Source organism: Calidris pugnax, unplaced genomic scaffold, assembly GCF_001431845.1.
Source record: "Calidris pugnax isolate Ruff unplaced genomic scaffold, ASM143184v1 scaffold44, whole genome shotgun sequence".
In the NCBI taxonomy this organism is placed as follows: domain Eukaryota; kingdom Metazoa; phylum Chordata; class Aves; order Charadriiformes; family Scolopacidae; genus Calidris; species Calidris pugnax.
In genome coordinates this window covers 20,807,907-20,823,238 of record NW_015094506.1, presented here as the reverse complement: position 1 = coordinate 20,823,238, position 15,332 = coordinate 20,807,907, and the positions used below count along the sequence as shown (strand labels likewise).

Here is a 15,332-nt window from a genome sequence, read left to right as displayed (position 1 = left end):
CTTCTGAGAAGTTAAACTCCAATATTTTTTTAAATTTTTTTTCCTCCTTTGGCTGGGGTCCTTCCCAAGACATTTCCCAAAGAGATTTTACATTCAAGTAAGGTCCTATTTATCTCCTGCCTTTTTCTTACCACAAAATTTACTTTCTGATAGATTCCATAATAAAACTGCATTTCTCAGGTCCTGCCATAATGTGAATCAAAAAGACGATTCAAAGGCTTATGTATTTTCTACTATTTTACTATATATTTTCTTTCCCTTCCTCTGATTTACACTTTGTATATTTTTTTTATATTAACCTTTCATTTCCAAGCTTCTCTTTCTGTATTTGTTTTCCATCTGTTACCTGTGCAGGTGTTCATGTGATACTGATCTCAGAGAACTTGGAAAACTACTTTTTCTGTTTTGGATAACATGGACAATTTTTGTTTCCCTGCATTTAATTTCTACTGTGCGCTTTGGAGTTTTAATTTCAAACACGGAAATCAAAGATCCTCCAGCATTGATTAAGAAAATGTATTTAAGCCAAGAAATTTAAATCAGTGAACCACAATGCAGGGCTACTAGCCAGCAGATGTGGTGTTTATAGGCTGTAGCAAATTCGTACCACATTTCCGAAGCCCACTTTAAGTCATGGAGATCAAAAGCGAACAAAGTTGCTTTGCTTTCAGCAGTGTAATGTTTGCTTTGATCAAGCTGGTTTTTCAAAGCGCTGTGCGGTATAGCTGTTAAATACTCCAGATAGTGTTGGACAGGAATTATGTAAAAAAAATACCAGGAAAATTTGTAGGAACTGACTTGGAAAACAGGACTCTAGGGAGTTGGGCTGGGTTCTGTTGGTTTTTATGACAATGATACTTTGATGACAGAAGGTGTCTAAGCTATTTTAGCTGTGTGAACTCTAACTAGAATTACTAATTGTAATTGTAGAATAACTAATTTCAATCTTTTTAGAATGTAGATTGATAGATCTGTCTGGGGCAGTGCAAGGAGGAGAAGCTCTGTCAATTGAATTTAATTGCAGGAAAAATAAACATCCTGGGAGGTTTCTTTGGTAATGTTGTGTGGTCCTGTGCTAGAATATGACAAAGGTCTGCAAACGCTGTGCAGGGATGCTGTTAGATGGCTGAATTCATTATCTGGGCACTGAGATTAGATAAGTGTCAAGGCTAGAAGAGCTAATCGTGCTTTCATTCAGCACACAAATTGCTGTTAAGCCACAGGTTAAGTCAGGAAAGGGAACAAGGCGATTTAAAGCAGGGTTTGCGTTATTTTCAAGCAGGGGTTGGCTTCGCTGAACGTAAGACTGAGTTTAAGTGATGGCCTTTCTCCTGTTTAGCACTACAGCTTGTGGGTTGACTTTTATAATGCCACCTCATGCGACAAGAGCAATAAGCTGCTTGTTTTAGCTTGGTGGTCTCCATGAGGAGGGGAGACCTTATCGCTCTGTACAAGTACCTGAAAGGAGGGTGTAGAGAGACGGGGGTCGGTCTCTTCTCCCAAGTTACAGATGATAGGACAAGGGGTAACGGCTTCAAGTTGCGCCAGGGGAAGTTCAGGTTGGATATTAGGAAACATTTCTTTACTGAAAGGGTTATCCAGCATTGGAATGGGCTGCCCAGGGAGGTGGTGGAGTCACCATCCCTGGAGGTATTTAAGAAACGTGTAGACATGGTTCTTCAGGGCATGCTCTAGTGCCCAAGATTACTGGTTTGTGGTGGGGTGCTGTGTGGGTGGGTGATGGTTTTTTTGGTTTGGAGGTTGTTGTTTGTGTGGGTGGGTGATGGTTTTTTGGTTGGAGGTTGTTGTGTGTTTAGGTGGTGGGAGTTGGTTTTGTTTTGTGGGTTTTGTTTTTTGGTTTTTTTTTTTTTTTGTGGTTGGACTCGATCTCTGAGTTCCCTTCCAACCACTACAATTCTGTGATTCTGTGATGATTTAGTCACAGCAGTGCTAGAACATTGTCCGTCAAGGCTTCAAAAAAGCTGAGTCCTGCAGTGTGAGGTGGAGAAGGCTGCCGCTGAGGAAGCCTCTATGCTTCGTCAGTGGTTCAGGTTTGGCTTTCAAACACGTCAGCTGGCAACTCAGCATGCTTACAGATCTGTTTTGTAAGCTTATACTTGAAATTAATAAGCAAAAAGGATCCCATTTCCCCCATTGCTTCAGTTCCTTACAGTGCATATCTGTTTTGACACTCATTAGTAAGATAAAGTCATGTTTGGAATATTGAGAGGGGACAATCTGAAATAGGTTTTTTTTAAGGACAATGAGATAATGGTGGTTTTCTTGTTGATCACTACTTTCAATAGTCAGTAGACCTCTTAGATTAGATATGACTTTGACTCGGATTTGACCTTGGCTTTTTCTTAAGAGTAAATGGCTTTTCTCTCGTGTGGCTGTTCTGGGAAGTTTATGTGTCTCATTTCACCTGTCCCACTAGAGATTTTATCTTTGAACAGTTTTTCCTATGATTTCTGCTGAAATTAATACTTTTTAATTAAAGCATTTGGGTTTTTTAATCAGTAACTTCCTATTTGTCAGGAGAAGGTCAGAGCTCCTGATTGGCTTTTGTGCTTGTTGGTGTGTAGCAGGGCTGGCTGTTCTTCTGACCTTATCAGTGGGTTGAGAAACTAAATGAAGGCTGACCTGGTGTTACACTGTTAAATTCAGTCTTCTCTTTTTTTGTTGTTGTTGGAAGGTACATTGAGGTGTGTGACATGTGGGTGTTTGGTCTCAGTGCTCTCTGGGATCTGAAGAAGGGTCTTAGTGGAAGCACCGCCTCTGTTACATTTGCATTCCTGGAATATAGTTTAGAGCTCTGCATAAATAAATTAAGCTGCAGAACAAAGATGCCATTAAACACAAAACACTTAAACCCCAAAGGTGCCTCATGCCGTTTTAAGGATGAGAGATTGAAATGGGAATAAAAGATGAAGTGAGAAATTTAAAATATTAAGGATATGATTTGTTTCTCTGGACAATGTTACTCTGGGGAAAAGCCATCTCTCCTGACAGAAGCTCCCTCCTTACCAGCTGGAAAGTTACAGGTTTTCCTGCCCTTGACTGTGGTATGTCCTGGGTGGCTGCAGTTCTGCCACTTGCAGCGGTTCTGTCCTTAACTCTTTGTTTGTTGCTGCCTCATGTGCCTGATGTTCCCATCTGTAGCTCTGTTGGTCCAGCAGCTCTTACCAGTAACTCCAGGTCTGTTCCAGTCAAAATGAACTGGACTATATTGAACAGTTTAAATAGACACCAGTACTCAGAGTCCTTTAATATGACAAAAGTTGATGAACTGTCAGCTCCCTCAGTGAGTGTGTCCCTCAGACTTAGTGTGAGTCCATGAAGTTCAGCTGGACTTTCCACTGAACCCATACAGTGGAGCTCATGAAGTGCTGAGGCCTGTTTTAGTGGTAAAGTATCTTCAGATGAAAATCAGTTAATAATTCTCAAAGCACAAACATCTCCCTCATGTTCAAGGGTCTGTAGCGAACATTACTAAATTGTCCTTTCAGCAAGGTGTTAAGGGGCTCCATGTTCTATGTGCTTTTATTACATCTCAAGCTGTTATTTAAGGATTGCTCCCTGTATAGAATAGCTGATGTTTTCACACAGATTTTACTTCAAATAGCTGGACTTGGCTGGGAACTGCTTGGCATCCTCTTTTACTGTCAAGAAATTACCAGTTTTTTGCTGATTTTTAGTCAATACTAGGAGTTTGAGAAAGTATTTAATTGGTTCTGGACTGAACTATGTTTGCAGAAAGAGCACCTTAATAGCCTGGTTATTTGGGCGCTCCTTTGGAAAAAAGGGGGTGGCTGTGGTTCAAGCCAAATTCACAATTGCTTGTGACTTTCCCTGAAATAGCTACTCTGTTAAAGACATAAATTGTACTGCAAGGAGGGTCTGGTTCTCTGTCCCCAATCCTTCAGTTTGCATTTAGATACTACTGAAAAGGAGGCAATTGATACCAATGCAGTTGTATGTAAGGCACTACATAGAAGTGCTGGAAGAATTACTCAAGGAAGGTAATTCAGGGATTGAGACTGTTGGCTACAGAAGTGTAAAGTGAAGCTCAGGAGCCAGGTGACTACTGAATCTGGACTGGAGGAAAACAGGGGATGTCTGCTGAAGAGAGAGATACGATGCAAGCAACTATCAGATTAGGAGGCTGGAGCTCAGACTACTCCTTGGGGACCTGGGGTCAAGAATAGAGACAGGCTAGGCGAGAATGGACAGAGGGAGCACAAGCTGATGGTAGAACTGACAGGTTTTAGACTTCAGATAGAAGGAGAGAACAACAGAGTATCAAGTTTATGGAGAAATGGAAAAAATACAGTCATATGCTGCTTATGACTGCAGTTCTGTGCATGAAACCCCGGTCACTGTCTTGACCTTTCATCTCTTATCAGTTTCTTGGGTAGCAGGCAATCCTTTGTGCAATGACACTCAAGTCAAATGTGTCACCTGGCACAGACTTCCTGGAGATGTCTGGGCACACTGCAGTGTGGAGTGTGGACCGGGAGCAGAGATCCCTGAGCACAAGCTGATAAAGGCTGCTGACTCTGCACATCCTCCAGCAGCTCTTTGCCAGGCACATGGTTCTGCACAGGAGGTTCTGTGTTCCCAGAGGCCTCCCAGCAGAGCTTGTCCCATCACAGAGAACATACAGTTCTCTGCTCTTGCAGCCACCTAATGTCCAGGGCAGCAACTGATTGGGTTGGGTTGGATTTGGCACAAACTTGAACATAAGAAGTTCCATCTAAACATAAGGAATTTCTTTACTTTGAGGTTGGCAAAGCACTGGAACAGGCTGCTCAGAGAGGTGGTGGAGTCTCCGTCTCTGGAGACATTCAAAACCCACCTGGATAAGTTCTCGTGTAACCTGCTCTAGGTGGACCTACTTGGGTTGGGTCTAGAGTTGGACTAGATGATCTCCAGAGGTCCCTTCCAATCCCATATAATTCTGTGATTCTGTGACTAGGTTTGCATACTGTCAGGGAGCTACAAGAACAGTAAGCAAACTCCTAATCAATAATTAGTGTACTTTATCATCCCAAAGCCCATATCTATTCAGTAGTTACTGTGATCAAGTGCCTGCGAAATGGAGGCTGCTATTTTAAATGCATTTGCATATGATACAACAGCTCCTCCTCTGCTGCCTCTACAAGCACATGATGCCACAGACTAGGGAAGTACATTCAGAAAGGAAGACAGAAAGTTAAGCTCTACAGGGCATCTAGATGTACTGGCCCCTCTGTGCACCTGGACTGAGGTTTCATTAGTGGTGGCTGATCTTCTTCCTGGATGTGCTTCCTTCTGCTCTCAGCACAGGATTATTTATCCCCCCCTTCTCCTCCTCCCCATTTAACTGTTTATGCAAAGCGGAGAGATTAAGAGGGGATGATACATATTGCTGCTGTTATCACTCAGCAACACAGCTGATCTCTGGACTGTGGGACGCCCATGTTACAGGCCCTGTCCCTGTTTGATTCAAAGCTGTCCTTCAAGAGAGCTCGTCTCTGGTCTTGGTCAAAATAAGGCATTCTTGGTTTTGTGAGACAGGAAAAATACTTTCTATCTGATCTGTAGCCTCACGTGAATAACAAAATTATATAATTCTGCATGAGGGCCAGGCAATTTGAACAGGAGGAGCAGATGGGTAAAGGAAGAGAAGGTGATTGAATCATTTTCCTGTGGACTACATTAGCAAAAGGAGAAGTGTTTGAGATTCATGGCGGGATATCCCAAATTCAGACATGAGTAACAAAAAGATGAGAATCCAGTGAATCAGGAAGGCTGCTAAGGAAAGCCAGGCTCTTTGGTACTCTCAAACTGGTTTGGCAAAGTGCTCTGCTGCTGCCCCAAGCCCTTCCATGTGACAGTTTTGCTGAGGCAAGTAAGTCTGCTGCACTGATTGAATCTGTCCTCCTCTGACGTTTGTCTACAGTGCCAACATATTGGGGTGCAGGGATCCAAGGATGCAAGAAGCACGTCTGCAAGTTGGTATCTCACAGTGAAAGGCAGCCAAAATGAAGGCTGCAGCAGCAATAAGCAAACGATGCCTAGGTTAGTCTGTGATCACAAAGCAAGGCAGGAGATGTTTATTAGCAATGTGAATTTATGTATTAAGACAGACGCACACGGGATCTCCTGTGCGAGGTGGTGGAAGTGAATTTTTTTTTAGATGCTGCTTGCAGCTAAGTAATGTCTAAACACTGGGTCAAGAAGGAACCGTGGCAGACGGAGACAACTGGAAGAGAACAGAAGAAATTTTATGGTGTATGGCTTCTTACCACACACACGTCTGATGTTGGTCCAGTGAGAAGACAGCAAAAGCACCGCTGGCAATTGCTGCTCCTGTACTCTGTGACAGTGATTAACTTTTTGTGTCCTCCCTCTCTGAGGGGAAGAGGTCGGTGTGGGCGGCGCTGGGGGCTGAGCCAGGCAGCTCGGGGTCTGTGGGCCAGCCCGCTTCATCTGGTGCAGCAGTGGGACAGAGCCGAACAGTGGAGACAGCAGTCACTTCAGTGTCCCCTTATCTTGTTTGCTTTCTGCCTGGCCACACCTGTGTTTATGGAAGGCTTGCTGGAGAGGTGGGGAGCCTATAAAGTCCTTCTCTTGTGTTTTGGTTGTTTGGTTTTGTGGTTGTTTTTTTGTTTTTTTTGTTTTTTTTGTTTTTTTTGTTTTTTTTGTTTTTTTTGTTTTTTTTGTTTTTTTTGTTTTTTTTGTTTTTTTTGTTTTTTTTGTTTTTTTTTAGAGAGTTCCGGCTGACTTTCTACAAAAGTTGTCATGAATTCCAGAGACCTTATAATCATAAAATCTGTTTATAGCCTTCAGTTACCAAGCAACAAAGGACAAAGTACTGAACCTTTCTATTCATTGATACGTTTAACATGTTAGTGGGCTGGTTTTTTTGGGAGAGAATAAAAGGAAGCCAACAAACATTTCTAAAGCTTTATTTAAGCTCAAGATGGTGGATTTTTAAACTACCTGTTTCAGAAACTCTCTTGCAGTGCTTGAGCAGAGAGTGGATTTGTGTGTGGTAATGTCTGAGCTTTGACCCAATCACCTGTTTTGATTCCAATGTACAAGAGTATGATGTTATCTCCAAACCCTGTTTCCAGTTGCAGGCTGGGGCCCTTCATCCCCTTGCTGTGGCAATTCAGTAAAGCCTTAAGGCCACGCGTGACCTGGGGTTTGCCTGGTTGTCGTGGTCAAACCAGGACACTGGGTGTCATCTTCATCTTCCTCTGCACCTCCCCTCTCACTCTGCATTTCCAATTATCCTTTCTCCCAGACTGACTAAACCTGTTACACATGAGACAAGGAGGGATTTGGTTTTCCTTCGCGCAGGAGAGCGGGCAGTGTTACTTCATCTGAAGTACTGATGATTCCCTCCAAATTCCACTCCCATAAATTCTGCCTTTTTGCCATTTTTAATTTTAGGGCAAGATGTCCATGGAGCCTTGGAGAATCCCATGGTGGATACAAGTATGCTGGAAGAATTCATCAGTAGTGACATAGAGTTTGGAACTTTGTAAGTATTACAGCAACACGTACCTCCTCTCCTTAGCAACACCTCTTAAATTATGTTCATTAGTGCCGTGATAAAACCCAAACACAGGAGTCAGACCTGAAATCTGAGTCTCAGGAGAACTGTGGTGCTGTCCATGTTTACTTACTTGAACTTACTTGAAGAAAACCTGGGAAAATGAATTACAGACAGTAATGGAAATACGATCGTCTTGTTGTTCAACAGAATGAATAATAATGAAGCCTGGGATAATTCACAGCTGTTACACTAATTGTGGCATTAAATGCAAAGCTGTTATTCTAACATTCCTCTAAGTGCAAGTTTAGTGTACAAAATAAGTGATATAAGTGAGACTAATGTATAATAAGTTGAGAGAATAATGTAAACCTCCCAGTTTGAGGGAAGCGGGGCTGCTGTTTTCATCCCAAGGCTTCATTCTGAGAGAAACTGTCCATTAATTTCTTCTGAGACTAATTACATATCCTATACAAAGGGTCCATAATGCAAAGGATCATGGTCAGGGGTGGAAAGTTACACAGCACAGATCTATCAAAGAGTTCAAGTTCCAAATCTTTCATTTATGCAACTGTCAGGTGACTTGTTCAATGCAAAATCTTATTGATGGGCTGACACTTGCACTTGCCAAGAAGCAGAGGAAGAGGGGATGTTTTAAAAATAATTAAAAGTGGGATTTTTCATTCTGGACACACTTAGCAACACACATATTTACTTAGAGTGGGCTAAATAGGTTTCTACCCGCTCTAAAATCTGAATAATGAATTGAATCTCTCTCTGCCCATGCTATGAAAGTAAAGAACAATGAAGAGGCGGTTGTATATAAATATACATAACCTTTATTTTTAGAGTGCCTAAACATATTGCAAGTTAAACAGATTATTGAACTCCTGTATGTCAACATTAAAATGTTATTTTTCTGCTTTTACACACAAAACATAGCAGAAATATAAATGTGGATAGATATGCTATTATGTAGCTTAGGTGTGTTAGATATTCTAGTTACAGTGCTACCAAGCATTCACATGCCAAGAAAGAAAGCTGGAGGCTCAACAGGATTTTCCACCGATATTACAGTAATACTTCATTAATTATGAGATTAAGAAGAACGTTTACTGAATCATTGGATCTCTAAAAGTAAAATTATGAAGTATTTGTCTGTATTGCAGACTATTTGTGCATAAACAGAATAGAATATCATAAAGGATATAATGCAAGGACCATTAAAGACCGTCTTGCATCAGACAGGCCATTGGTGTTACATTTATTCTCCTCTTACACCACGTGTGAAGCACCACGTGATCTCATCTTTTCCTACAGTAATAGCTTACTCTTGAGCAGTGGAAGGACAGCAACCCTTGCCATGCCCTTCCCAAGTAGGCATTTAATTGATATACTCTCTGTAATATAGAATCATTTAAACTACAGAATATTTTTTTCCTCAGAAAGCACAGTATCAGTTTCAGTAAAGTTTTAACTTGCAGAACTATCCCTACTACCTCTGTACTTTACTTTTCTTCTAGAAAATGTCTCCTTTTGTATTTTACTGAAAGACTCTAACTTATAGCAGAAATCAGGTACCCAAGGCAGAGTTTGAAGCTAGGAGCACTAATCAAATGTATAGACGGAAGTTTTAGACTTTTACGGATGTATCTTTTGAAATTTTACAAAGCACATTTGGCATTCAGTAGCTATGGTTCAAGTATCCCCCAGAAAAACACTCAGGGAACCATCTCCCTCCCCCCTCCCCCGCCTTTTCGAGGCTCAATTCAAACCGAGCGCTTCTACCGCCTTCCCGCTCCCCTTTGTCGCCGCCGCTCCTCACACACGCAGCCGGTGCCTCCCCTTGCCGCCGGTGCGGTGCGTAACGGCTTCTCCTTCCCTCTCCTCGCTCATCACTCGTTTCTCTGGGCTCCGGCGTGGGTCGCTGCCGGCCCGCAGTCCCCTCGGGGGTGTCCCCTCTCCGGTGTAGCGCACCCCCCTGCCATGGCCGCCTCAGCCCCGCGCCCGCTCCGCCCGCGCCGCCGCGGCCGCCGCTGATTGGCTGGTAGGGGTGTGGCGGGCGAGGGGCGGCCGCGAGCGGGTGATGGCGGCCGGGGCTGGTTGGTGACGGTTGAGGAGGGGGATGATGGCAGCCGCCCGGGAGCGCATCCTGCGGCCGCCGCTGCCCAAACCCTCCCTCGCCCGCCCTGAGGAGTTATTCTTTGTTCAGGTTTCGACGGTGCGTCGAGATTCCCCCTTCCCGGTGATAGGCACCATAAATAATCAGTCAGCAATGGTGTTTGGATTAAAACATGACCGAATGGGTTGTCTTCTGTGAGGAACTAGGGTTTGGGGTTGGTTTTTTTTTTTTTTTTGCTTGTTTTTAAAGCTTTTCTTTGAAGAGGCTGTTGGGATGGACCTGTTGGTACTCTTTATTTTCAGTTCTTCCATGATTTAGGCATAGAAGACAGTAACAATCGGTCCCCAGAACGTTGTTTCCAGCAGAACTGGAAGATTGTGTGGGACAAAAAAGAGGGAAGGGAGTTTGTCACCACACTCAATATTAAGCTTCTGGGTCTTTCTGGTCAGCTTGTAAAAGCTCTTAGTTTCAAACTGGGCAGATGGGCTTCCCCCCTGTGCAGCAGCCCCAGCTCCCTTCCACACTTGGGCTGCCCTTTGTGGGGAGCAAGGTGCTAAAATGGGACCTGCTAGCATCTGGTAGGGGCCATGAGTGCTTTGGCAAAACTAAGGTCTTAAAAAATTGGTCAGTGGATGAGGATGCTACAGATCTTTCACTTGTAGTCTATAGAGAATGGTTTTAAAGCCCTCGTGACCTCTGTGTATTCAGAGTCTCTGGTGTGCCTGGAGGCAACTGAAGAGCTGCTCAAGGGAAGGAAGGAGGGTTGAAGTCATGGAGGGGAACATGGGCAAGAGCCGGTAGGGATGGGGCCGCTCTGTATGGGAGAGCTGGAGGGTCATAGGAGATGGTCTGATGAAGTGGAAGTGACCTTGCTTCTGTGAGAAGGGGCAGCAATGACAGTGGGCAATGCTTCCTGAAGACCCTTGTCAATAGCCTGGTGGCCCCCCTCCAGCTGCTTTCAGCATTGCCTTGTGGGTGTCCTCCATGTCTCCACCTAGTATTTAAATCTCCTAGAAATTTAAATCTCTCTTTTTCATCCCTAGGCAAAGCCAGCTGCCAGACTCCCCACCAGACTCTGGATCGGAACGGTGTTCCCCACCACAGCTCCAGAGTAGGTCACATGAATCCTGCCTCTCCCAAGCTTGTAGGAAGGTCTCTAGTTTCTCCTCTTTCTCCTTACTTCCTTGTCTGTTTACTTCTTGCAGCCACATGGTGTGATGCTACATGGCCCAGTGGGCTGCAGCCTCCACTCCCATGCCCATCTGCTGTGGCACCCAGCAAGCTTCCCTGCAGGTTCATGGAGACTAACTCTGACCCCAGTGCTGGTGGGCATACCTGCAGCATCCCCCAAGGCAGCTGTCTGAAGACAGAAAATGCCACGACTCCTTGGAACCATTCTACATCCTCCAGCTGCTTGGGTTTTAATTATTCATGCTTTCAGTCAAATGCATCTCAGATTTCTGGGTAAATGATAACGCTTTTTTGCAAAGTATGAGATAGATGAAAAAAAAAAGGTAGCGCTGATAGAAGACATGATTTAAGACTGGTGTAAAATCCTCATGGGTGTAGGGTTTTCCACAGGATGGCAGTGTTTAGACATTTTTGGGACACTTGTGGTTGAGGTTTCTTTAAGCATCTTGATTGAAGTTCAGATTGGAAGTAGGAATGGATTTCAGTCTTTAAAAATGTTACCAGGCTAAGGAGGGACCAACAGGTGCTTCATAACTGGATTATAAAAATATTCAGGTGTTTTGCAATACCTTTTGTAGGGGTTTGTCCATAAGGACCTTGTAAGTGTTCTGACAAGTGGCATGAGAGGGGAAAAAAAAAAAGGTGTTATGTATGTAAGCAAGTGAAATGGTATTCATATAGCATCTGCCATATTCACCCACCAGCATGTTGTGGATGCTTAATTATTTAAAACACACTGGCTAGTGCAAACATTCAGCTGTGATACCCAGTAAGAATGAAGTGGCTGATGCACGCCAGAGGGGTACCTCCTTGGTTACGTGGAGAGAAATGTGAGTTCATCAGCCTTAGTCCTGGGCTTGCAGATGCTCCATCTCCTGTACAAAGCTCAGTTAGGTGTCAGATGTGATGTGAGGGAAGGAAGCTGGGCTTGGGTTTCTCGGTGGAGCTATCTGTGTCCTTTGTTTATTTTTCCAGTAGAAGGTGCCAGTTAGTCAAAATCATATTATTTTTTGAGTGAACACTTTGGTTACTGGAATTTAAGATACAAAATACTTCTTTACCAAATGTGGAACTTTGGAACAAACCCTGAAAAAGAATAACAACTAATGTGGTAGGCAGGCTATTCTACTTGTGGAGAAACCTTAGTTCGAGTACCTACTGGGCCTGACTGAGACCTGGAATTTGGCTTGGTTTTTCCCCCATCCAGAAGGAGGGACCATCTGTCAGGATATTCCAGTGTACATTTTATAATAACAGAACTCTGGAACAAGATTTTTTCCCTTTGCACAAAGGAGCATTTTTTGAAATCTCACTTCCTGGGAAAGGGGAAGACTGTTACCCAGCAGTTGCCCCTTGAGATATCTTAGTGCATTAGTTTAACGGCTACTAGCATTTCCTGTATAAGAAGGAAAATGAGCTCACACTCGGTGCAGTACAAGTATTGAAAATAAAGCTGTGATTTTTGTGCAAATTTCAGGAAACAGTAAAACCCTGCTGCTTATGCACAGTGTAAATTTTTAAAAAGAGATCAACTTCTCTATTCATATGAAATAAAAAAACCCCTCATTTATGTTTTGGAAGGAAAAATTGCATAATTCAGTTTTAAAAAGCCAACAACAGTCTCCTCTCCCAGCAAATCAGAATTTGGATGACAATACAGTTAGAATGAGATACCTTGGTGTTCTCTTATTATGCTTCTGTAATACCTGTATTTAAACGTATAAATTAGTAATGCAATGTGTGTTTTTAAAAAAGTGTTTCTGCAGCGTCAGGCAAAAAAAGGAAGCTCTCACAATTACTGGGAGATGCCACTGACTCTCCAGTCCAGTCTCAGGACTCCAGACAAGGTAAGCAACTGTGTGAAAATGAAATATAATGTTTCATGCCATACGCAAATAAATATTTTAAGAGCACAGCTCCTGCTGGCTCTGAAAGGGTAGTGGTATTAACAGTCTGTACTTCACTACCAGGTTTGGAGGAATTTAACTTTTCAGTGTTTTTGAAAACTGGGACCTATTTATATTTGGTGAAGTGTTAGAGGTTCATGTTTCCCGAGGACTCTCTGGACAAAATATTCTGCCCTTCTCCACGCGTGAGCCTGTAGTCCACAGATGATACCATACTCTGCTGGCTTTGCTTGGCACTAAACTGGCTGGGCAAAGAAATCATCTTGGGTCAGCTAAACAGGGAACTAATGTGGTGGATGAGCAAACAGATTGCAGTTTCCCATTATCATCTCAAATCCATGTATTTTCTACAAAGTGTATCTGTGCACAAGCTTGGTAAAAGCTCTTTGTGTTCTTCCCCACCTCTTCCCCAAATTAATTTGGTTTGATCAAGATAAAAATCCTAAGCTTATACCAACTGATACAAAAAAGCTTATCAGGCATGTACAGAAATGGATCAGTTTCTATGAAGTGTGAGGCTCTCTGTGAATGAACGGTTTATAATGAACAGTTTATCTGAGGAATTTCACCCTTGTCTGTTAGTGGAGAATCTGAGAGTTGCTTGTTATTTCTTCAGAGTAAGTTATTTTGCAGCATTAAATCAATCTTTTAGAACACTTTGAATGAGTAGCAACTGGATTTAGTAGGTTACTTTTCCTTTGGTTTTTTATTTATTTGATGAATGTTTCTTGATTGTGAATAGTCCTCCAAGTCTGCCACTGCTGGAAAGAGAGGATGAGCCGATGTTTCTGTATCTAAAATTGCTATTACTGTTTTTAATACATAAAGCTTTGAAATATGGTTTCCTTGGGAGTCACTGTTAATAAAATAGCAGCGACACACATGCTATTGGAAAAAGAACACAGTCATTGGTTAAAATGTCATGGGGATCATTTAGAAATGGGGTGTGGATATGTTTAGTGTGGATATTTTCTTATATTTTCACTTTGCTATATGTCAAGAAGTGGGGAATTGCAAACGAAGCTTGGGCCTGGCACGATTCTGTAGGCTTTGTCTTACTGTGCTGTCTCTGGCCATGGATCGATCTTAGGTTATACGCTCAAGGACATATTTTCTCCTGACCTTACTGTACTCCATTTGACTGTGTCTCTTATCACATTCTCTGCTGTTTTCATAAAATGTATAATATCTCAGAAAGCATTAACCAGTCAACCAGCTGAAGTGATGAATGTGCTTGCTGTGGGAAAACTGCACCTCCTTCTCTGGAACGAAGTACCTGTTGCAGCAAGTTGGAGTATATTCAATTTAAACCTGTAGTAGAAAGAATGGGAAACATCTGTAATTATTTTGCTTAATTGTTTCTTGCAGTGTTGCAGATTTACAGTAAAATGCATAGCTTTCCCTCCCCTTCCCTTTCCCCAAAGGAAACTATCCATCCTTTTGGAGAGAATAAAAATAGGAAGTGCTACTTGTATAACATTTTGCAAATCAGGAAAGCTGAAACATGTATTTTGTAGGACAAGGAAATATAACACAATCTTTTGGAATAACTGCAGAGGACAATCAAATTTAAATATATGTGCAATATATTTGTGCTTATATTTATGAATATATGTGTAAATATATTTATAAAAATGTTTATGCAGGATTTTTGGCTAGTCAAAAAAGTAGTAAGTGAATTTTCACTATCTCTTTACAGCAACTGTTAAGGACTATGCAGCTGAAATGCAAGAATATGACAGTGATGGACAGAATGCAGCTTTGGAAAAATGCTGTCAAGCTCTAACATGGCAACCGTATCAAACTTCTCAGTGGAACAGCTTATTTAACTCTAATTATGAAAAACTGTAAGCACTGATGTTTATGCTTGGAAAAAGTAGTTTCTTGGGGTTTTTTTGGTTTTGTTTTTGTTTTTTTCCTGGTATTGTAGTTTTGTAGGAATAAATTATATATATGGTATCCCTTGTTCTTAACAGGCATGATAGAATATGAATTTGCAGATGTATCAGATACACAGAACTTTAAACAGTGTTTGAAATTCATGCCAGGTTTTCTGTTTTCCTTTCAGGGATTTAGGGGCAAAAGAAAAATGTGTTTAACTTAAAGTATCTGTTAATTTTTGTTTCCTTTGTAAAGCACGTTGGGGGAAGTATTACTGAGTATATGGCACCTTTCTATCTAATGGCCTAAAATAGTGAAGAAAAATGGAAATCCAAATACATGTTCCATTGCCATTACTGTGGAAGGGGATTGAGATATTATTTGCAGAGGAAGTCAGTGTTCTTTTGAGTGAGATCAATGACAGTGTCTGTGTTTCAAGATGCACTGTAGTTATGGCACAGTGGATGGGTCTTCTGAGTAGTGATCCCATATTCTATTAGCCTCAAAAGAGTCATGTGCTTGCTGCTCAGTGTTTGGTGATTGGTCCTGTCCTTCAAAATTGCTCTGCCCACTTTAATTTCTTAGGTTACATTTTATTCATCCAGTGTTTTAACCTTTTGATTATTTCATTTTCACAACAAAATGCTGTTAGCTGAGGTAGATTCATTAGGAAAGGTTACTCTGC

The 15,332-nt window shown here is 42.1% G+C and overlaps 1 protein-coding gene across 1 annotated transcript in view; it reads left to right on the top strand.

Moving 5' to 3' along the window:
• MYRFL (myelin regulatory factor-like) overlaps nucleotides 1–15,332 on the top strand; it is a 42,614-nt gene that overhangs the window by 519 nt on the left and 26,763 nt on the right. Inside the window, exons 2-6 of the mRNA XM_014963536.1 lie at nucleotides 7,444–7,534; nucleotides 10,712–10,779; nucleotides 10,874–11,132; nucleotides 12,615–12,706; nucleotides 14,466–14,613. Coding sequence (XP_014819022.1) covers nucleotides 7,444–7,534; nucleotides 10,712–10,779; nucleotides 10,874–11,132; nucleotides 12,615–12,706; nucleotides 14,466–14,613 — 658 coding nt within the window. The remainder of the gene's footprint in view (nucleotides 1–7,443; nucleotides 7,535–10,711; nucleotides 10,780–10,873; nucleotides 11,133–12,614; nucleotides 12,707–14,465; nucleotides 14,614–15,332) is intronic.